This window comes from Pantherophis guttatus, chromosome 3, assembly GCF_059756535.1.
Source record: "Pantherophis guttatus breed Tessera chromosome 3, ASM5975653v1, whole genome shotgun sequence".
NCBI classification, from domain to species: domain Eukaryota; kingdom Metazoa; phylum Chordata; class Lepidosauria; order Squamata; family Colubridae; genus Pantherophis; species Pantherophis guttatus.
In genome coordinates this window covers 103,469,119-103,493,934 of record NC_142065.1, presented here as the reverse complement: position 1 = coordinate 103,493,934, position 24,816 = coordinate 103,469,119, and the positions used below count along the sequence as shown (strand labels likewise).

Sequence of the window (24,816 nt, the reverse complement as noted above, 5' to 3'; positions counted from 1 at the left end):
TTGCAGAAATGCCCCTCTGAAGCAAGTCATCCCTTGATGAGGGAGTTAGAAAGTTTTGAAGTTCTTTCTCCAGCAATTCAATAAAATCCACAACAGTTCTTCAGTTCTGTACTATATGCTTAAGTAACTGTACCCTATCACTCACACTGTTCTATCTAGTTTAAGTCAACAGAACCGGGGAGACATCCAATTCTAGCTCTTGTATTGATTAAGCTGAGGAAAACATCATTCCTGCACACATACACACATGAAACAAGAGTCTAGATAAAATGCTTGGAATAGTCCAGAACATTTGAAACAACACAGCTTAAAATAACCATTTTTGAGCTTAAAGTGAAATACTTCGAACACACAGATACCAAAATACTTGCTTAGTTTTTCTGAGCTCAGAATGTTTCAAGCTATTCTACAGATTTGTATGTACTGATAAAAAAATGAAGATCCCTTTTTCCACTGAAACAAATAAATATGTTTAAAAATATTGATTTTGTCAGTATTTTTCTTAATGTTTATCTCAGTTCTGTCAGTATTTTTGCTTGCTTCTTTCTCTTCTAAAACAATTAAAGAGCACATATCCAGATATCCAATATACCATTGGTATATTACTAGTTGGCCATATATATGAAGAAAGAAAAGAACCTTGCAGAGAAGCTGCCTTGCTGCATGCAGTCTGCCAAATACCCAGAAAGCTTGTTCACTTATTAAAATGAAACTAAGTGGCAACTATGAAATCTGAATTGAAGCTGTTTTATACCAAGTTCTAATTGAATATAGATGTGTGAATTCCTATAAGTAGTTGCTTTGATTATTAAGTTCTTATACAGTTATGAGAACTTAGTGATCAAAAAGTATAAAGTTACAAAAACAAAATAGTTTCCAGTATTTAAGACCCAGATTCTGCCTAGAAACAGCATGGATTCCATTGGAAAGCCATGGCCCTTAAAAAGAGTGTAAACATTTTCCAAAGATACCTTTAAACAATATTAAGCTTTTCATTCAACATTGTTTGGGTTGCAAAATCTTCTTACCTATGGTGTCCCAATCCTGGCATATATGCTCATACACTGAAGGTCTGTGTCTCCAAATCCACTGTGTAAAAGATACTTCTGACATTTTGCATGACAGATTCCAAAAATTTTAAAAGATTTGATAAATCCTGGTTTATGTCTGCATCCTTGGAAGAGACTAAATAACAATGATCAGACATTGGGCAGTAAACCCTCATCGGTTTGCTCAAAAGGAAGTGAAGTGTTGCTATTTCTGCCTAAGTGTACTGTATTCTTCAATAAAAACCATAGCTTGACTGAAGGTACAATCAGTTCTTGACCAGCTGTCATTGGCAATGGTACTCCAGAGGTCTACAATTCTGAAAGCTATATTCCAAATGGAATGGAAATGGAGCGAGTACCATTTGCTTAACATCATTAATTCAGTCTTGCTTCTATCCCACTTATTTCTTTATACACATGTCAAGAGATGTACTTCTAAACTGTAGTCAGGCATAAAAGAGGTGTCATGTATCCCAAATGAGAGGTTAAAATATAATGACAGACACATTAAATACACTGTGCAATGCCTTCACGACAATTTTATGTCCATCTTCTTTTAAAAAGACAGTAACTCAAATACAATTACAGGCTCTTACAGAATTAAAATCCAATCGTGGTTGAACAATAAAAAACTTGAAGAGGATGGCTGAGTTATGCAAAAATCATATAAAAAAGAAAGCTCACTAACAAAATTGAATCCTGTCTTTAATGGTATCTGTGTCCAGATATAAACCTTCTTGCATATTATTGAATTTCAGTTTTTTGTTCTCTGCAAAATTATTATAATAAATTCTAACTTTTAAAGTATATTGGAATAAAAGTATCATATTCCATCTACATCAGTGGGCAGATCATGACAGAATGTACTTTTTTCCCCCGCTCCAATTTTCCTTGTCTATGGAGATTCTCAGTCATCCAGGTCATTGTTGTCCCAAAAGCTGCTTTTTCAAAAGGCAACTGGACAAAATCCAGCTGCCTTTGGAAAAGTACCTTTGGGACATCCAGTTTCTCTTCCTTCCAACCTCTTCCAATTGATTCCTCCTAATATAACACAGTTACAAGACTACATGCAGATGTTTTCCATTCTTTTCCATATGCAACTGAAAATATGAAGCAAATATTTTGAAGTTTCGTAACAGCATGTTATAGTTCAGGGATGCCCACATTTCCTTTTTCTCTGGGATAGATTAAGAGATTGACACAAAGAAGAGGAATGAATTAAAAAAATGAAATAATCTATAGAATGTGAAGAATAGAACCTCAAAATTTCATGTGTATAGGAACAATAGTGTCACCCCTCCCCCCAAATCCACTGAAACAAAATCCACATTTTGAGAAATGTACTTCTGATTTGGCTCTTTATATTAATTTATATTTATATTAAGCATCACTTCTATTTTTTAAAAAAGTGAAATTAAGATTAGCAACTGGGTTATCCTGTCAACTAGTTGCCTAATTAAATTATCTTAATGAACAATTAATAACACAGATTAAAAGGTTCTGGAAATAGCCAGCCAGAATCTTAGTCTTCAGTTAAATTATCTTATCCTTTTGATGTTTTAATTACACATTTTAATTTACATCCCGGGGTGAAGTTTATAGAAATTGCTTAGGAAACCTATATATTTCATAAACAGTAATACTATACAAACTTCCTCAAAAGAAAAGTTATATATTACTACAGATATTTAACTATTTTTTTGACCAAGGCTAAATATAGCACATGGCTATTTGTGTTGCAAGGAAAAAAAACCTTCTCAACTGCACATGAGAAAATAAGCTCATTCACAGTTATCACAAAAGACTACAAACCATCACTGACGCTTAAAGGCAGTAATACTGTATACAATACTAAGAACTAAGTGTATGCAAACCTTTGAGCAGAACCATTTTATCATTTGCTTTATTTGTATGGTTTGTTTAAGGATTGTCCTATTCTGTGATGCATAAATACCCTGTTTCCCCCAAAATAAGACATCCCCTGATAATAAGCTCAACTGGGCTTTTGAGTGCATGGCAATAAGGCCAAGCGCTAATTTCAGGGTTCAAAAAAATATAAGACAGGGTCTTATTTTCAGGGAAACACAGTAGTTTAATTAGAAACACATTACAAATTAAAAAATGTCTTTTGTCTGACCACTCGCATTTGCTTATAAAATGGTCCATATCTTACAAACTCTATCAGAGGTATGTGAATTTATGAGTACAATTATAAGATTGTGAATTTCAAATTCAGCAGTTATACAAGATCTCCTATGAACAAAAATGGAATGCACAAGCATTGGTGTTTTTCCTAATTAAACGCATACTGACCTAAAGTAATACTACCGGTATTATCTGATCCCAATGCAAAATCAATTTGCTTATTTCAAGTACGGTATATTGGGAATTCAACAAGCTTTTTGCACATACATAAACAGCTCCCATAAGATGTAATTGTTCATATGGTAAGGACAAAAAAATAATACCAATATCCACTTATTGCTGAAATTTTATATTCCCAGCTCAATAACCCTGCAATTAATATTCAGCCAGTCATATAACTATCAGAGTTTAGCAAGACTAAAATGGATTATAAAAATAATACAGGGTTATAAATAATTTTGGACTGATTCTAGTAATCTTTCTAAAAGGAAATATTTTTAATTATAAAATGTAATAATAGCACAACTATTATTTGCTGCTATGCTTGGAATTTGTTGAAATGCAATTGTAAGTAATTATCTTAAATGCTTAAAAAAGCCTTAGATACACTTCCATACAAAACTATGTTGTATAGGAATGCTCTGAATCAGAAATATCATTCACCAATCAAGAGCCACATTTTGCATTTCTTTCTTTCTTATTCTATTCAATTTTGTGGTAACCCAACTTTTTCAAAGTCTGAAAAAAGAATCTGGCCAATTGGCTAGATATACAATATACAATATACAATAACCGTAGATGAACAAAATTTAGCATAACTAAAAGAAGTTTCACAACCACTATATTCCAAGGCCTGAGAGAACAACCAGGTTTCAACAATTTTCTAAACGTCATAAAGATGGGAGCCATTTGAAAATTTCAGCTACCGGCACAATACAAAGTGGATATATTGATTACAAGATGAGAAGGATCTGGTAAAACACCAAATATTCAAAGTAAATATTTCTTATAAGAAAGCACATTCATGTTATTCCAAATAATACTTTTCTTAAAGGGCAACTGTACTGCCCAAAATTGGTTCTCCCTCTGTCTCTATAACAGTTCAGACGCTTCCCACTATCTATCCCTCTTTCAGACCTACTGTTAGTTTTACTTTGCAGCTCCATGCATATTATTACAATTCTGATAACAAACAGCAGAAGAGTCCCTGTAGAAAGTTAACTGAATATAAAGAGACATACGGTATGGATTTACAGGAAAACTCTCATTAAAAAATGCTTCAAAAAAGCCAAAGGATGAGATAGAAAATGGCATGAAGAGATCATTGGCTGAAATATTAGAGGTGTCCAGCTATTGAAAATGTTTGTACTTTTTTTGATGAAGGGAGAAATAATTTCTTTCTATATTTTTTCTTTTTTTTCCCCTTTCCCTTGCTGCATTTCTTGCATTTTATTTCTATGTATTAGTTTTTTATCTTTATATTTTTAAAATTGAATAAAAATGAATTTAATTATTTTTATAAATTATAAAAAAATTATAAAAATGATGATAAAAACTGATGTTTCAGAAAAATATTGCTGATTTTTCTATCTGTTTGGGTCTTAGTCCCCGCTGAGGAAACAAACTCAGCTAAACACCAATTGTATTTGACAATCATAATTGTACTTCAGAACCAAAAGTGCTTAATTATGTGTGAGTTAATTGTTACCTCTTGTTTACTAGTTAAAACCAATGCCTGGAATGTTAAAAGAGAGGAAACCCCACCTCTGTATTCAGATGGTCACAAAATTACTACCTTTAACACTGGAGAGCAGAAGACGTAACAATATAGGGTATGCCCTTGGCAGAATAGCAAATAAGGCATGTAATGACAGTAAATAAAATGTTTCTGCCTTTAGTTGAGCTTCACACCAGCATATTCTGAACACCTGAAATATTATACTCGCCAGACATGATTAGGTTTTCTTCATAACATTTGTCTTCTTTTAAATGCATCTTGACATTTTTCAGAACATGAAGTCAGTTTGAATCTAAACATTTTTTTAAAATGTTCTGCTTATTTCTTTCTGTGATTCTAATGAAAAAACTGCTATAATTCAGTCACAAAGTTCATTTTGTCCAATATGTCAAAAATGTGCAGCTTTAATATTTTATTCTAAACAATGTTTGGGTCTTCATGAACAATTACAAAATTTATGGATCAAGAGTTTTAAGTTGGAACTTTTTTAAAAAATAGAAAACGATCTATGAACCAAAATGTTGATTAACTTTATATTGTGTAGTCTATTCTATGAGCTAAAGCTATGTTTCTTTACTGTGGTTCTAATTAATATTAAGGCCCTTAAATAACTGGAGGAAAAACAATTGGCATGTATGCTCTAGAACAGGGGTCCCTAACCTTTCTGCCTTGCAGCCCGGCGTGCAGAGGAAGAGGGGATAGTACCTTGTGAGTGGTAGGCAGGTGCGTACAGCCATTGTTTGCATGAAGGGAATTTTGCGTGCAAGTGGCCACCGCTTGTGTGAGGAGAGCTTCGCATGTAAGTGCAAGACACTTGCTGCTTGCGCAAGGGAAGCTTTTCACGCATGCATGCGCTTGCCATCGCTTGCGCGGCCTGGTTCCAAACCAGACATGTTCCAGTAGTGGGCTGTGGCCTGGGAGTTGAGAACCCCAGCTCTAGAATCTCAATATGCCCTAAATAGTATCAGGATTGGCGTTTGGGTTTTTTTTTTTTTTTAACATCTGTTTACTTTAGGTCACAGAATAATAGCAATAGCATTTAGATTTATACACCGCTTCACAGTGCTGTACAGCAGTTTACAAAACATATTGCCCCCAACAATCTGAGTCCTCATTTTACATAGAACAATATGGCCAACAGTTTCCACACAACACAATAAGCAAGTATAAATAAAGACAATTTGCCTCTCATACTACCATGCTATAGGTATGAAGTTAAGCTATACTTGTGCTCTCTCAGATTCTCACTTTTGTCCGTCAGCATTCTATGTATCACTTCTGTCACTTCATCTCCATAGGTTCTGCTGTAAACCAGAGATCCATCTAAGATCAGCACACACAGAGAGGCTGCTTGGGAGCAATTTCATCAAATGCCCAAGTCACCTCTTGATCATGTAGTGCAAACAAGCACTCAATAGAATTTCTCATAGGATTGCTGAAAACTCCGCAAGCCCCACCAGAAACTGTCTGTATCCATTATGTACTTGGGGCAAGTACATAATGTGTGGTTTTCCCCACACAGCTCTTAAGTGTCAGTCAATCTCATCCAGGCCATGAAGTGATCTGACCATGGCACAAAATGTGTTTGCCTGCGTGTGTCAGGCCCAAGACATAAACTCCTGAGCCTGAAGGCTATAGTCACCTCACACCAATAGGGAAGGAATTTCCAACATCACGCCAAAGATAGGTGAAATTTAGATCAAGTAAAGATTCTGCTGATCAGCAGGATGGCTGCTAAACTAGCAGGAATTTATTAATTTTCTTTTATAATGTAGTTAAGGCACCAGCCTACGACCTGGGAGACTGTGAATTCTAGTCTTGTCCTTGACGCATTGCCAGTTGGGTGACCTTGAGCCAGTCAGTCTCTCATCGATAGGAAGAAGGCAATGGCAAACCACTTCTGGTATTGGAAATGGAAAATACTGCCAAAAAACCTGCAGGGACTAGTGTAGCCAGTCATCAGCAGTCACACTAACTTTTCTTCTGCCCATTTGGCAATGACTCTGAAACTCTAGCTTGTCTTTCTGACTTAATGTAACATGTATACATTCACACTTCAACAATTCAGCAGCAGGATCCTTGAATCTAGACAGGGAGTGTATGATTAAGCTTACAATATACTTAGGCTGCAATATGAAAGGAAATTGATTCAGGTGCTACATGGTTATAGAACGGAATTGTCTGTCTGAGGGTACATGAAACAAGGAAGTGATTCAAGCAACTGCTGCCATCCTGACACACAAACAAACTAACAAAAGGAGAATTAAATTCTTATTCTGGGATTGTTAGCTAGGCAGTAACACAGAGGTAGACCACTAGAAACTGTGTGATGGAGTCTGTTCCTCCAAATAAAGTCACAGAACCAATACTCAAACTTACAAATGCAGAGACACTTTAACTACCCCCTCCCCGCTTACCTCCCCCCCCCAACTATGGCCTTTGGGCTGCCCTGCACTTGCGGGGCGGCAAGCAATCCCAGAGCCACACAATGTCTCCAACAAACATTTCCTACATGTGGCTCCCCAGCCTGCCTTAGCAGTCAAGCTGCAGCATCAAAGCAGCACCATTTCCCAGAAGCTCATGGAGCCACATGAAGAAAATGGTCATCAGAGAAATGGGGTCTGACAGCAAAAGTAGCAAGGTATTTTTGCTTCAGCTGCGGCAACTGGGTGCAAAAGGTGAAAGGCTGTTGTGGGGGCACTGGGAGAGAATACAGCTGGGCAAATTAATGCTTGCTGGTGCTTGCTGTGGCTTGCCATTGCTGGAGAGCCACATGTAGGAAGTGCTTGCCAAGAATCTGATGGTTCTTGGAGCAGCTTAGGCTTCCTGGGGTGTGGCAAGCAGTTCCAGAGACACACCGTTCTGCAGCTGCTTGCTATCTTGCAAGGCAATGTGCAGGGTGGCCAAAAGAGCAGCGATGGGAAGGGAAACAGATGGGAGGAGCTGAAGTGCCCCAGTGACTGTAATTGCAAGGTGGCTGCCAAATGCTTGAATCTTGATCATATGACCGGAAGGACCTGCAATGGCTTTGGGGCACAAGTCACCATTTCTTCAGCATCATCATGACTTCAAACAGTCACTGAATAAATGGTTGTAAGTCAAAAGCTACTTGGAGGGCTGAGTTGCTACAACCCTGGTATCAGCTCTCCTGGATAAATCAGACAGTACTGTTTTGCAAGAGTGTAGCACACTCTCATCTTGCACTTGTGTCAGGCATCTCCATGTTCCTTAACTGGGACTCTATTCACTTAACAAGCCACAAGAAGATCACTTAACGATTGCAAATGGGAATCAATTGCGGTTATTCAATGAACTGCTCATGTGGCATCTTGCTTAATGACCATTTTGTACAATGACTGATATTCCGGTCCTATTTGTAGCTGTAAATTGAGGATTACCTATAGTTGGCATCTGAACTGATCCCTGAAACATACTGGAAGTCAATTTGAAATAGGTTTAAGAACCACAGTATTAACAAAACCAATAGAGATGTATTTCCCTGATTAAGCTCTTGACTGAGGTCACCCACAAAAGCAACCAATGCCATTTGTGTCTCATGACCAGGCTTGAATCCTAACTGACGAGGATCCAGTTAACTCACTTGCTCTATGATCCTCTTTGGTTGATTCTCCTCTACCGACTCAATAATGTTTCTTAGAAACAAACTGGGAACTGGGCAAAAATTATCAAACTCATCTAGATCTGGGGATGGCTTATTCAAGAAACAGCATACTATCCCCTCCTTCAAATTAGGTACTATTACCTCCACCCTCAAAAAAGGCCCAGGGGGGTGCTTTCAGACTTGCAAGATTTTGCTATTGTAATCTTACAAGAAAGGTAGTGTTGATACTCATGGTTTTGATTTTCTACCTTAAAGGGCTGGCAAAAGTAAAGTTGCATATATTTATAATTAACTACAAATTTTCATAACTTTGTCTTCCAAATACAATAATTATAATCAGCATTCATACATTTCAGACTTGGGCAAGAAATTTGTGGCCTGAGTTAAGAAAGCAAAGAGAAATATTTTTTTTCAAGTAAAAATAGTAGAACCAAATGACAGCCATGTTAGTTGAATCTGAAGCACCGCTATCTCCTAGTAGTAATAATCTTTTCTGCCCTTTCATTAGCAACCATATTTTTTCCCTGGAAAGCTGCTGGAATAAGGGTTGAGCCACAGTCCCACCACTTTCAGGCTTAAGGAATTTTGCCATAAATTTGGATATTGCAATCAAATGGATTGTGCTTAGTTTCAGCAAATACACTCTGCTCATAAATAGGTGTTCCTTTTCTCTCTCAAAGAGTACTTTTAGTATTCTAAAACAGAATTTAACTTCATAAGTCACAATTGTATCCACTGTACTACTTACCAAAAAGAGCCACAGAAGCTTGTTCACGTAGAAAATATAAGATAGATTCATATATCTTTAGGGGAAATTCTCTGTTTACACTAATTTTATTTAAATAGCTTGTTTCAACCTGTGAAAGAATCTGCCCATGCATTCTTACAAATCCTTGGGGTAAGCAGTCTCTCTCTGCACAAGCCCATAGGCATTCAATTTAAAACACATTTATTTTAATAGCACTAATTATTCTGTGTGAGTAAAAAAATAAGGCCTTCCAGTGAGGGGAAAAAATGGTAGGCCTGGCCTTTTGTCATCTTCCTCCAAGGCCAAAGATGTAGGTTTCACCTTTTCAAGAACCCTGATCTCAGACAAGGCAGAGACTGCTTAATACAACTGTAAATCTACGTACGTACTCACACAAATATTTTGTGTGTTTATGAACAGGGGCTGCTATCTACAGTATTCCTTATCTCATGTCCTTGGCAGCTACCAATAGGATTATATTAATTAGAAGCACAGCAGAAGAAGGGGGCAGTAGCCATTTCTACTGCAGTAACCTTCCTTATATAGCCTTTACCTATTCCAATGTTTCTCAACCTTGGAAGCTTGAAGATGGGTGGACTTCAACTTCCAGAATCCCCCAGCCAGCGCTGCTGGCTGGGGGATTCTGAGTGTTGAAGTCCACCCATCTTCAAGCTACCAAGGTTGAGAAACACTGACCTATTCCTAGACCAGACACAGAAAAAAAAATCTCTACCAATCTTTTACTTTAGTTGAATGCCAGTCAAGCTGCTTCTGGTTCCTCCCCCTCACCCCCAATAATCTCTTCATTTATCAGAAGGCAAGGTAGACATCAATAAATAGGATTCATAGATGAAAAAAGAAAACTCTGAGCCCTCTCTCTTGAGTAGGTCCAGCAAGCAAGGAACAAGGATAGACTGGTGGTAATTATCAATGGAACTTCAGGAATTTATTTATTTTGATTTATTTTGATTTTTTTAGACACACTTTCATCTGGCTTTTTCTGCTTAAATTAAAATATGGTGGCAATCAGCTCTGTAAGAGTCATTAAACTTTGGTCCAGATGCTAGAATAAGATGTCAGCAACTAGAAAACATATGTCAACAAATCCAATTTGCTTTTGACCCAATTAGTTGGACTCCAGATTACACCCCACTTGGATCTACTAATTGAAATAAACACCTCAACATGTCATAAAACTATTCCTTTTCCATGTGATACTATATGTGATTCTACGTGTTGCCATTTTGTTTAAAGCTGTATTTAAAGTTATCCTGTTATTTAAAAACCTTTCATGAACATTATTCATATCATCTTGTATCATACATAGTAGGTGAGCCACAGTCTCAGTCTTTAATTGCAATGATTTCACAAGTGCTGAAAGCAGCCATCCCTTACATATTAATTAATTATGAATGCAATGGCAAATAAGATGTGGGTGGATGCCACCTCAGCCACAGTCTTGAGAGATTTTTTTTAAAGTTGCTTTCAGACAATTTTTCACAGTTCTTAAAATAATGAACCAAGATATACTATAACCAAAAGGAAGGCAAGGAAAGTAGCTGCATCACTAAATACGTAAGAGCAGTGGAGTCTATTCTTGACAATAACTGGTGATTATTAAGCGAACACCTAGTCATTAAGCGAATGCCACAATTGTTAACCAAATCAATATATTACATGGGCGTATTTTCCTGCAAACTGGCAAAAAATAATAATAATCATAAATTGCAGTTGTGACTGTGGAATGCTGCAATTGGCAATAAAGGTGAAACTATTATAATACCATAATTTTCAATTTAGTTAAACTGGGTTGATTAGGTTTACAGATAATGTTCATCTTACGACCACAATGGAGCCCAAAATTTTAATTGCTAAGCAAGAGAGTTGTTAAGTGAGTTGTGCCCCATTTTGCAACCTTTTTTGCCACAGTTAAGCAAATCAATTGTTCAGTGAATAATGTAGTCATTATGTGAATCTGACTTTCCTTACCCAAAACTGGCTGGGAAGTTACAAGTGGTGATCACAGGACCTGGGGTAGTGTATGCCAGTTGCCAAGTGCCCAAATTTTTATCATGTGACTATGGGGATGCTGCAATTGTCTTAAGTGTGAAAACTGGTCATAAGTTACACCACTTTTTCTGTGGTGTTGTAACTTTTTTTTTTTTTTTTTGGCTTTAATTTATATGCCGCCCTTCTCCGGAGGTTCAGGGCGGCTTACAATGCGTTAAGCAATAGCCTTCATACTTTTGTATATTTATACAAAGTCAGCTTATTGCCCCCACAATCTGGGTCCTCATTTCACCTACCTTTGAAAGGATGGAAGGCTGAGTCAACCTTGAGCCTGGTGAGATTTGAACTTGCAGTAATTGCAAGCAGCAGATGTTAATCTGTTAATAACAGTGCTTTAGTCCACTGTATTACAGGCTCTTCTACTTTGAACAGTCACTAAATGAATGGCTTTAAGTTGAGGATTATCTGTAATATGTTATATTATTTTTTAAAAAGTTTTATAAGATAGAATTAATGAGAAATTATTTTCTTAGTAAAGGTAAGGAACTGTTAATTTTATGACAACACCACAGTATGTGGTAGTAAAACTACTTTTAAGGAAGCAAAGATGTGATATCTTGGACTAGGGATTTACTTGAGAAACACTGTGAGCCACTAAAATGAATTGAGTCCATTCTAATTGCTACATCAATGGTTCTGAAACGTGCGGACTGGGCAGCCCCTTTCACACGTTACATGGAGTCATATTTTAAAATTACTGTACTCAGTTTTAATTTCTAATACAGTAAATATTGTTATAGTCTACACAAACCGTAACTTTCCAGCAGTGGTGAAATCCAAATTTTTTTATTACCGGTTCTGTGGGCATAGCTTTTTGGGTGTGGCAGGGGAAGGATATTGCAAAATCTCCATTCTCACCCCACTCCACGGGAAGATACTGCAAAATCCCCATTCCCTCCCCACTCCTGGGGGAAGGATATTGCAAAATCTCCATTCCCACCCCACTCTGGGGCCAGCCAGAGGTGGTATTTGCTGGTTCTCCGAACTGCTCAAAATTTCCGCTACTGGTTCTCCAGATCCTGTCAGAACCTGCTGGATTTCACCTCTGCTTTCCAGGGTCTTCAATCATTTTAAAGAATGTAAAAGGGTCCTGAGACAAAAATGTTTGAGAACCCCTGTGCTCTGTGACCAGGTCTCATAGTTACATTGCTATAAAACGCAACACATTTTATCAGTGTTTTCATAAGGAAAGCCATCCAGATGATAAAAACTACTTTTTTCTGTATCACACCTGAAGTGCAAGCAAATTATGAAATGATTTATCTGTCAAATCTCAAACATTTCAATGGTAAGAGACACTAGTTCTTAATACTTCCCAACAATGGCTGGCTTGTACTGCCCTCTGGAGGGCATTTTATAAAAGAAATATTTTCTGAGAACAAATATATGCATCTACAGTAGACCTATTTCATTCCTGAAGTAGGTAAACTTTGGTAAACACTTTGGGGTTTTTTCAAGCCTGCTTTTTGAGGAGCACACGAGCTACTTTCAATGTTCTCCTCACCTTATCTTCAAGCACAATGTCTCATATTTGTTCCCGAGGACTAGAAGCACTTAAACTTATTTATATTACATTTCTAGGAGTTATCTCTAAAAGCTCTAAAGCAAGGCACTAAAATAAAAAAAAAATAAAAAACCATGAAGGAGTGATGAAACAATGTATATCTGCTGTAAATCCAAATCTGAGGTTACATAAGGAAAGGCTACAATTTTCACACAATTTTTATGAGCTTCCAGGAGATGTCTAGCTGCTTTGGAAATCAGACTCTGAACTAGAAAGATCTTTGGCCTGATTAAAAGAGCAATTATATCCTCAATAGAAGGATGAATAAAAGAAAGGAAGTAATATTCCATTTATATAATTTAGTTGGCCACATAACCTTTCAGCAGCCTGATTAGTACTTTGCATTGAAAAAGCCACCATATTACCCTATAAATTAACTTTCCTTCACTATTAGCATCAGAGCTCCCTCTTGTGGCAACTGCATGGACTAGCTACAATAAAACGTTGAAAAAATTTCTAAGAAATCATTTAAAAGCCTCTGGTTACCAAGTTCCATTAGCTACGATCACTGCTGTCAACACTGAACTATAAATCTTAAGACATATACCATTTTCAAATTATTTCATTTGTAACTTCAGAAAATGTCACAAAGGGATATTAGGCTAACTAATAACAGTTGAATTTGCAACAACTAATAATTTAATAGGATGATTAAATATATTGCAGACTTTAGTTTTCCAAATTTCTTGGAACAAGTTAATATGCAAATTTATTGCCCAAATTACAACAAAATGGCACCAATTATCTTAAGCAGTCCCCCCCCCAAATATTCAAATGTGCCCTCAACCATCAATTTCCTATTCTACTTTTTCTATTTTTAGTCCACTTTTTCTACAGGGCAGAAAAACCTTTTCCAAAGGCAGGGCAAGGAGAAATTTATTTGGGCAGACGGAAAGGGACTTGAAATAATATTCTGGGCTTTTTTCCTGCTGGTGAAAGAAGTTATGCATAATTCTGCTTCCTCTAACCCTTTGGGAGTGACTTCCTATATTTTATCTTTGACAAACACACCTCCAAACTGAAGGGCTTTGATCTCTTAATTAAGACATGGAGAGATGAATCAAAAAGAAATAACACCTGGTTGCCTGTTTTAAGTCAGATGCTTTGAAGGGTTCTGCATATTCATTTTGAATAGAGAGAAATATAAAATTATTAATTTCCTTTACAGTATAATATTGATATAATTGTTAGAAAATCCTAAAATGGACAATATGAAATATATGACAGTTAGTAGGTTAGCATTTCCCTCTGCAATCAAACAAGGCAGAAAACCAGGGTCTCCTCAATTCTAGCAATATGGAAGGAAAAAGTTGGAGAGGAGCACTGTACCTGAAGGAAATAAACTTTTAAAATTCAACCACTAAATAAAAATATTCCTCCAAGGAATTACTCATCAGAACTAATTAATGTTGCACTTCTTAACTACCTAACTTCCAAGGCTATAATTCTTCAGTTAGCTTTAAGCTAGTGATTATGAGACCAAGAATTCTCAAGTGCAATCTGTCAAACAAAAATGTCTATATTGCAATCTTCTGGTGCAATAAAATCCAGTTCAGTTTTTAAGGCACAAAAATAAGGCATCCATTGAACTTTTGTTAAATCACAGTATATTCTGACAAATGTCTAGCTGGTTTGGTGCGTATTAACAAAGCATAAAACTCTGGAGAAACAATAGTCACCTAACATTACATATATAAAGAAGTAATTCATTTATTTAAACTATCACAATGTCCATTAGACTTACAAAACTAAGAAGCCCCATAGGTTTATTCATACACATCAAGTGAAGGATGACTATGTTTTTTTGATGTAGCTTCTAGCACATCCAACATGCCTAACAGTAAAGAATAATAGGAGATATAGACCAACATCCTCTGGAGGCCACAGATTCCTCATTGTTGACATCTGTAACTTGTTTAACATACCTGTGGATTCCATGTAGGGTCCAATTTTTTCACAGCATCAATGTACTCTCCCATTGCCTGCTCAAGACTTGTGTCACCCAATGCTTTCCAAGCTTCCCTAAGACATACATAGTAGAAGAACCATTATTTAGTAGAAGTTAATGTATATGTATATTTCTATACAATTTATTACCCAAGGTCAGCTTTATACACTACATTAGCGAACTCATATATGCATATAAAATCTAGGCAGTTCTAAATAACTAAATCTCAGTCATTAAATGAGATACTCACGATTGCTTTGCTCATCAACTACAATCCAACTCTCCCAGTTATGTTCATTAACCATTCATATGGATTATTGAGCAATTGTGTGGGGGTGTCTCAGATGGTGGAAAAGGCCCTGGAGACCTGGTACTCACTGGCATGGGGAATCCTGTCACAGCCCAGGAGGCCGAATCTTCTCCCCACTCCACCATGACTGAGAGGCACAGCCTTCTCCCCACCTCATCACCCTTCTAGGCCCTCTGTCCACCCACTAGCGAAAATGATCATTCTGAAGGCTAGAAAGGCTCTTTTCTGGCCAGGAAGCTAGCAAAGATGATTGTTCTGAAGCTGCAGAAAAAAGTAAATGTAAGTGAAGCCAGGCAGAGTGGGGCAAGTAGGCCAGGGACTCCTATGTACAATGGGTCGACAAAAATAGCCAGGGAACAGGCTAAGATATTTAGGGCCGTAGCAGTTTTGCGTGTACTGCTCAAGGAGCTGCTAATGCAGTTCTACAGAGGAATTATTGAGTCTGTCATCTGCACCTCTATAACTGTCTGGTTTGGTTCTGCAACCCAACAAGACAGACACAGACTTCAGAGGATAATTAGAACTGCAGAAAAAACAATTACTATCAACCTGCCTTCCATTGAGGACCTGTATACTGCACAAGTCAAAAAGAGGGCTGTGAAAATATTTACAGACCCCTCGCATCCTGGACATAAACTGTTTCAACTCTTACCCTCAAAACGACGCTATACACCAGAACAACTAGACACAAGAACATTTTTTCCTCGAACGCCATCACTCTGCTAAACAAATAATTCCCTCAACACTGTCAACAATATTTACTAAGTTTGCACTACTATTAATCTTCTCATCGTTCCCACCACCCATCTCCTTCTACTTATGACTGTATGACTATAATTTTGTTGCTTGTATCCTTACGGTTTATACTGATATTGTTTCCTGATTGCTTATTTGTACCCTATGACTATCAAGGTATCTTTTCTTTTATGTTCACTGAGAGAATATTGTTTTATTGTTTTATTAAATTTATATACCGCCCTACTCCCGAAGGACTCAGGGCGGTGAACAGGCACAGAATAAAATACATAAATACAAAAGTTAGAAACATAATTAAAACCAAATTAAATAATATAGCCCAAGACAATTAAAAATCCCAATAATTTAAAACAAATTAAAATTCCAATTTAAAAAATTAAAAGAAAGGGGAGAAAATTAGGCCAGGCCGGCTTGCTGGAATAGGAGGGTCTTAAGAGCACGGCAGAAAGTGCGCAGATCCGGGATCCTCCGTATCTCCGGGGGGAGCTCATTCCAGATAGTGGGTGCCCCCATAGAGAAGGCCTTCCCCCTGGGGGCCGCCAGTCGACACTGCTTGGCTGACGGCACCCGGAGGAGCTCCTCTCTATGAGACCGTACCGGCCAGTGGGAGGCTGTTTGTGGTAGTAGGAGGTCCCGTAAATAACCAGGTCCTAAGCCATGGAGTGCTCTAAAGGTGGTAACCAAAACCTTGAAGCGCACCCGGAAGACCACCGGGAGCCAGTGCAGCTCGCGCAGAAGTGTCACATGGGAGCGCCATGTTGCTCCCATAACAACCCGCACGGCTGCACTCTGCGCCAGTTGGAGCCTCCGGGTGCTCCTCAAGGGGAGCCCCATGTAGAGAGCATTACAACAGTCCAGGCGGGAGGTGACAAGGGCATGAATGACTGTGTGTAGGGAGTCCCGATCCAGAAAGGGACGCAACTGGCGAATCAGGCGAACCTGATGAAAAATCCTCCCGGTCACAGCCGTCAAGTGCTCTTCTAAAGACAGCCGTGAATCCAGGAGGACGCCCAAGTTGCGAGCCCTCTCCGTGGGGGCCAGCGATTCGCCCCCAATAGTCAGCGATGGCGAATACAGAAACAGAATATGCAGCAAGACAAATTCCTTTTGTGTCCAATCACACTTGGCCAATAAAACATTCTATTCTATTCTATTCTATTCTATTCTATTCTATTCTATTCTATTCTATTCTATTCTATTCTATTCTATTCTATTATTATTCTATTCTACTGGTTGGCTAAGAGAGTGGCTGAGGTGGGAGGAGAGAGTGGGTGGAGAGGAGTTGCAGCACATTTACAGTTGTAAGGATGTATGTGCTGCCAAGCACCCAAAAGGCACTGCAACAGCTGTAACTTCAAGCTGAGGCTGAATAGCTGCTGAATGAACAGCCATCAGTTTGGGACTACCAATATCTATCGAGTTATAACCAAAGACAGATAATTTGTATATTTTTAAAAATAAATTAATAGTCTTTTCATTGTGCCATGTTTCTAAAATTCTCTTGCATTTTCCAGTCTGGTCCACTTTAAAATAAGTTTCCTAGTTGAAGCTATGCCCTTGATTGTGGATAGAAACGAATAGTGTAGCATTGTGTCTTTTGACTGCTAGTTGGCGTTCATGGATACATTCTGCTAATATTCTGCTTGTTTGTTCTATGTACTGATGTTCAGTCTTTCCATGTTATTATCCAGTTTTGTCTTCTTTTGGTAATGATTCTTTGTATTTCCAGTATATTGCCTGGGCACTAGAGTTATTCCAAATGGCTGGAATAACCTGTTAACAGACTCTGAAACACCTCTGATGGAGAGAAGTGTTATAGTTGGGGTAGGTTGTGATGTTTGTCTTAGATTTAGTTTGCAAAAAACAAAAAGTTGTTTTTCATAACTGCCTCAATCTCAGACACTGCCTTATAATGTTTCCAGAAGCCAGTCCTTTCTGTGCTCAGCTAGTTGTCACTGTGGTTTTTTGTTCCCAAATAGGTCATTTTTCCCAGGAAGTCTAACCCTAGGAGCTGCTGGTCTCCAACCCTTCAACCTTCTGTTTCTCCAATTGACAATGGTGACACTTAGAACTTAGAGGCATTGTGGATCAGTCAGACTGGTGCTACAAAATTTGAAGATATCAAAGGGACCGGTTCCATTATCTGATCCAAGTCTTCAATCATAAAATGCAATCCGATTCTCGTTCTCCTCCCTGACCTCTCCTTCTCTGAGAAACAATCAAGGCAAACATGACATGACTCTTCAAAGATGCTATCCTTCCTATTCAGCCAGGTTTTTGAAAAAATCAGCAGACTAGGTGAATGGTTGGCACATCTAATGCATCTTGCCATGACTAATCTTCAGGACTAATTTCTCTCGTCCATTTGTTACTTACATTTGTTCATTTGATATTACTGTTTGTTACTATTTGTCCATTTGTTATTTGTTATTACTGAGCCGTGGTGGTGCGGTGGTTAGAATGCAGTATTGCAGGCTAATTCTGCCCACAGGCCAGGAGTTTGATCATAACAGGGAGCAAAGTTGACTCAGTCTTCCATCCTTCCGAGGTCGGTAAAATGAGGACCCAGATTGTTGGGGGCACTAGGCTGACTCTGTAAACTGTTTAGAGAGGGCTGTAAAGCACTGTGAAGTGGTATAAGTGCTATTGCTATTACAGTTTGCCGCTACAGAGATGTGAATCAATATCTTATATTCTTCCTGCCATCTATTAATATGGATAGAGAAAAACATTACATTTGTGTGACTAGCATAGAGTGGGATATTTGCCAGATGAGGGAAATTTTAGGAATTGGAGGAAAAACTCAGAAGTATTGAGAAACCATTATCTAATTTCACATACCATTTCTGCTTGCCTTCAAAATCAAAAAATCCAGGTTTGGGAATGTTGCAGTGACCACATTTGACCTAAAGGAAAGGCAATATGGGGATAACATTAGAGTACATGCAGAATGTTAAAACAATAAATATTGTTATGGTAGTTGACATGATTTATCTAACAACAAAAATAAGATTTTTCTTTTGCCCTAAAAACATAAGAACTGCTTTAAAAAAAAAACAAATCAAACCCATAAAGTCAATCACGGCCCTGATCAGATGTCTGAAAATTCACAGCTGGACATGATGGTGGTGAAAACAAAGCTTCTTCCCATTTTTTTCTACTCAGCAAGATCCTGCCTGTGAATACCAAACTTCCTTTAATGAGTTCTAAACTCTTAAGTATTACATAACAAAACTGGGTGAATCTAAAAGTGCACACCAAATGAGTTGCAACTCAGAATGCTGTGATAATTGGATATGCCATAGAGCAGTGGTCCCCAACCCCCGGTCCGCGGACCGGTGCCGGGCCGTGGAGTACCTGGCACCGGGCCACGCAGCGGCCGGGGGACATGAACGCTGCAGCGCAAAGGCTCCTGGGCCGTGCGCAAAAGCTCCTGGGCCGTGCGCAAAAGCTCCTGGGCCGTGCGCAAAGGCTCCAGGGAAGAGAGCCCCGCGCAGGTACGCACGTGTGGCCCAAAGCCCCCACCCCTGCGCGCGCTCAGCGGGCCACGGTAAAATTATCAAAGGCTGATTGGTCCGCGGCGATAAAAAGGTTGGGGACCACTGCCATAGAGAATTCCTTAATTTGCAACATAGCGTTCTTCTTACCTCATGTATAAGCAAGGTCAAACTGCCTTACACACCTTACACATCTGACAAGGCGAATATACTTCATTATTTAACATCCTCCCTGTATCTAAAGGAAGCTTTGATACCTAAACTAGATGTCCTCAAGCTATGCTGATTTACTCAAAGGGAAGATAATAAATTCAAAGGGAAGATAATAATAAGAATCATATTGTCACAGTACTGAGGAAGAGTAATTTACTTGGTGACCATGTCTTTGTTAGTGTGGTGATCTCTTGCTTCTGGACAAGTAGGCAACCCCACCTACAATTTGTGTCATCTCCTTGTTCAGGGTTGAGATGAGATGTACCTCCCTTGGAGAGGTGCAGACAAGAGTTCAGGAAGGTGTGAAGAACTTTTTAGTTGTATATTATTAGGATACTGTAAATCCACCTTTCCTAACATACTAGTTTCAAGTGAGTAATGTGGCGGTGGACAAGTACCAAACTTTATTTTTAATAAAGACATAAAAAATAAAAAAGCAAAGTTTTCACTATATTTTTACCAGTGCTCATTTTGGTGTTTGGATTTTTGGGAGAGGTATGTGCAATAAAATTCCATTAAAGAGACGTGCGATGGTAAAAGGTTTAAGAGCCCCTGCTCTAGTACCTTATTTAGATGATTCTAAACTAATAATCCAATTAGCCTATGCTTCTTAGAATTTGGTGTAACCTATATAAGTACCATGTTAATACAATATCAGGGCTCTTAGCTTTGCTTGCTGGGAGTCCAATGATCATTGCATTCTTTTCCTAGCTTAATAAACAAAACAGTTTAGAACTCTTCCATTGTTTTGGTTTCCTATAATTGTTCCACTACAGATTGTACTGAGAGAGATCTAGTCACAACATCTGAATATTGGTAAGTATTCTACATAGCTTAGAACAGTGATCCCAACCTTCTGGGCATCAGGGACCGGTTCCATTGAGAAAAGCTTTTCCATTGAGAAAAGTTTTTCCAGGATGCAGGGACATGCATGCTCCCTGCATCCTGTGGATGGGGCTTTGCTTGTTTGTGAGGCCTGGTTGCTGGCATGCTGCAGCCTGGTGCCGGTCCACAGACCAGGGGTTGGGGACCCCTGGCTTAGAATCACCACAGATTACTTGTCACAAGTTGAAGACGACTGCACCACATGGGCAGAAGCTAAATCTTATTGCTAAAACTTTTCTTTTATATTAATAGCAACCTCATACACTTGAGGCACAGAGGTTTTGTGCCGTAAAACAGCTAAATGAAAAAATGACATTTTCTTCCATGTTTATTACACCTAACCCAGAAGCCCTGCTTGGGTTCCCCAGACTCTTTTTGGGCAGATGAGCAGAATGCCTGTAGGAGTTTGAGAGTTTCTTCTCAGATAAAGTTGTTCATATCCAGACTGAGCTTTATGCTAAATGGATAGAGTCCATGGTGATAAAATAATAGTTTCTTTTGAGGTACCTGAGTAGCTACACTAAAAGTTCTTTGTAGTTTAAGCTATTCACCTGTGGACTACACCTTGGATAAACATCCATCATGGATTTTTCAGGTGACTTAGATGGGGTGGGAATAGCAATCTCCAGGAAATAATTAATGCATCTTTGAAAGGTGGGGTAATGCTGTCTGTTTGGAAGGGAGCTCCCTCTTGAAGAGGCAACTCCTGAACAGAGCTGTGTTTGACAACTTCCACCCAGTTTCCAACCCATTTTTTATGTCAATGTGATTTATTTATATTTATATCCCACCCCAGTCCTAACAGATTCTGGGTAGGTAGCAGTACAGTAAGACATACAGCACAAAACAAAATACATAAAATATAATATATAAAGGAGGCACTGAGTCTGTTTGTTGTCTAGTCTATATCCCTTAAACTTCACAAAGAAGTTTCAGTAATGTCTCTTACCTTACCTTATATTTGATATAAATATTTTATATTTACTTTATAATAAGAGTGGGGCCAACCTATTTTCCTAAGCACCAGAAGGCAAGACAAGAAACAATGGACAGAAATTAACTAAGGAGAAAAGCAACCTAGAACTAAGGAGAAATTTCCTAATGGTAAGAGCAATCAACCAGTGGAACAGCTTGCCTTCAGAAGTTGTGAGTGCTCCATCACTGGAGGCTTTTAAGAAGAGACTGGACAACTATTTGTCCAGAATGGTATAGGGTCTCCTACTTGAGCAAGGGGTTGGATTAGAAGACCTCCAAGGTGCCTTCCAATTGTTATTCTGTTAAATCCTCTCCTGACAGGCAGATTCTATACGGTCAAAGCATGCGTATTTAGAATGCTCCTCTGAAATTAAGAAATGTATACATAAAAAGCACTTAGTAATTTCAATACCAACTGATAATTTACTCAGAAGAAATGGTATATCCAAGATTCAGTACGATATCACAGTTTTCAGTCTATTGAAATCTTTTTGCACTTTCAGCTGGAAATGAAATACTGAAAAATGTCTTGAACAATGAAAACATATGTATAAGAGCTGGTCTGCTCCAGCCTCTGAGAATTTATTTTTTCATTTATAATATTTAGGTGGCTGGCTAACTCAAACAATGAGATTCTGGGTGGTAAAAAAAAATCATGCATACCACCAGGCAAACTAAAACAATTACATGTTCATCCAGGCTAAAATATATTTAATTCACCAACTTGGAACTTTACTCATTCTGACCCAAGTGCTGGGGAAGTACAGTCTTAACTGTTTAAAGATTTACAGAGTACATGGAATTATAAATAAGCAGAATTTTCAATGAAGGACTATAATCTGAATTAACTTTAAGGGCTACCAGTTGCTTTAGAACATGGGGAGAGAGGAAGAGGATTGTGCTACCTGCTAATAGGTAAAACACAATGCCATCCAGATTTCAAGAAAGGTAAGTTTTTAAATTATATAGATTCTAAACAAATTTCAATACCTCAAGCTTGCATATACACCACATGTTCAATATGTTCAAAACTGAAAAGAGCTTGTGATTTGAAGTGGTGTGGTGTGCTAAATCAATCCCTGTGTTCTTATAAACCATAGTTTATAGCTTCACATATTAATGGAGCCAATTAAAGCAACATTTAGCAAGTGATGTACACAAACCTTGGGATGCAAAACTACACTTCAATCATAAATAATTCATGAGTCAGTTGCATCCTCGTTGTTTGTCAATGCAGTTGCCAAACAAGATGTTCCTGGTGTTTTGACAATGTGGTTACTAAACTATTCGCTGAAGCAAGTATTGTAATGTGTTTCTATTAAGGAACGGAGACTTTTAAGAGAAACCAGTCTGCTGCTGAACCACTGTCAGAGGCATCAGAACACTATTTGCAACTTTGTGGATGTGATTTTGCCCTTTCCAAAAGTTCTGTATTCTAGCTATAAAAATCCTGAAAATCTGATGGGTATTATTTCTTTTTCCCTAGAGAGGGGTAGAAGACCCTACCCACACACTCTTTTGCCTCTAACTTTATTAAATAGATATGCTGAAGCAGATACATATCCAGTTCCTTACCTCCTCCTGCTCCAACTCTTGGTTCCTAGATCTAGGTGTTTTGCTTGCTCAATACACCGAATCATAAATCAGCTTAAATTGTGCAAAGCCATATAGGTATTGAGTAAACCATAATTAAGCAGATACCTGCATTCTGCAAACAGTCTTGGGTTCCTCCTTATCTGACACACAAAAACGAAAAATTCCGTGTTGTGGCAACAGGTTTTTTTCGTGTCTTAATGTAAACACTGGCTTCGTAGAGCCCGCCTGCTATTGGTCCTTATTCACGGAGAAGTTATCCACACACCCTTTAGACTTGAGCGAAAACCAGCTTCGTGCACGGTGAAGGCATCGGGCTAGAATCGTGAGATCCACTTGGGTTGGAGCTGAAGCCAGCAGCTGGATGACCTTGAGCGGACCCTCCCTTCTCAGCCCCCAGGACGAAAGCGACGGCAAATCACGTCCGAAAAAGCCTCGCAAAAACAACTGCGGGGACTCACTCGAAGCGAAGACCGATCACGCAATATCTTACACACAATGACACACACATACACACAGCCGCCTCCACCATCCGCCAGCGAGAGTCGGATAGGACCTCCTCCCATCTTCAGCAGCAGTCTACCTTTCGGTAACCCTTTAAAGTGGGGTGGGGGGGACGGGACAAAAGGGGGAAGGCTGACTAGGTGGCTCAGTGGCTAAGACCCTGAGCTTGTCGATGAGAAAGGCCGGCAGTTCGAATCCCTAGTACAGGTCTCCTGCGTGAGCAGGGGGTTGGACTAGACGACCTCCAAGGTCCCTTCCAACTCTGTTACTGTTAAGTGTTCCGTCCCCCGTTTGCAGGCTTCCCAGAAGCACCCAGAAGCGGCTCCTTCCTGGTCCACCCAAGCAATTCGGGACCCCGGCGCTGCAGCCTCACCTGCTTATAGCGCGCGTACAAGTAGAGGAGCTGATCCTTGCCGGCGGCGGCCACCAGCGTCGGGACGCGCTGCACCGCCCTCTCGAACTGCTCGCTCAGGCAGTTCAGCGGGGAGGACGAGCGGCTGTCCGAATCGGAACCGGGGCCTGGAGACTCCCCCAGCCCTCCCACCACCATCACGGCCCCGGCCGCCCTCTCCTCTTCTCCCGAGCTGCAGTCGTCTCCTCTGCCCGCTCTCCTTACGCCTTTCACCGGGAAGAGCGATGCCATGGCGCCCACGCTCCCACCCGGCCCGCAGCCTCATCTCACGGGCTCCGCCCCGCCCCCTCCGAGGAAGCGCGCGGCCACCAGCCAACAGCGGCTCCCGCCCAGGGACGAAGCCACGCCCCGCATCCCACGCGGATGCCTTTCCCCCCCCTCCGAGACCAACTCCCGCGCATGCGGGAAGGAGAAAAAAAAAACACAGAGAGCTACGCAAATGATAGAGCATCACGCCCGAGGAGACGCTCTTGGTGCCGATTTTTTTGTGTCCCCCCCCCCCCGAGACATCTTAACTCGTGGCAGCCGCTCTGCCGGTGAAGCAGGGGTCTCCAACCTCGGCAACTTTAAGACTTGTGGACTTCAACTCCCAGAATTCCTCAGCCAGCTTTCCTTTTTTGCAAAGCTGGCTGAGGAATTCTGGGAGTTGAAGTCCACAAGTCTTAAAGTTGCCGAGGTTGGAGACCCCTGCTCTGGAGGGCTGTCGATGAAAGGTCGTCCGTGTCTCCAAGCTAAAAAAATCGCCTAACTGTTAAGAATGAAGAAAAGTTCCATTTTAGAATTTAAG

General features: G+C 39.4%; 1 protein-coding gene across 2 annotated transcripts in view; it reads right to left on the bottom strand.

Moving 5' to 3' along the window:
• Window positions 1-24,413, bottom strand: part of ACBD6 (acyl-CoA binding domain containing 6) — a 130,578-nt gene extending 106,165 nt beyond the window's left edge. For both annotated transcript variants that reach the window (XM_034409685.3, XM_034409684.3), the window contains exons 1-3: window positions 23,991-24,413; window positions 18,792-18,856; window positions 14,862-14,958 (exon numbers count right to left, since the gene is read on the bottom strand). In XM_034409685.3, the coding sequence (XP_034265576.1) occupies window positions 14,862-14,958; window positions 18,792-18,856; window positions 23,991-24,260 (432 nt within the window). In that variant the 5' untranslated portion in view covers window positions 24,261-24,413. The remainder of the gene's footprint in view (window positions 1-14,861; window positions 14,959-18,791; window positions 18,857-23,990) is intronic.
• Between the last annotated feature and the right edge of the window lie 403 nt (window positions 24,414-24,816).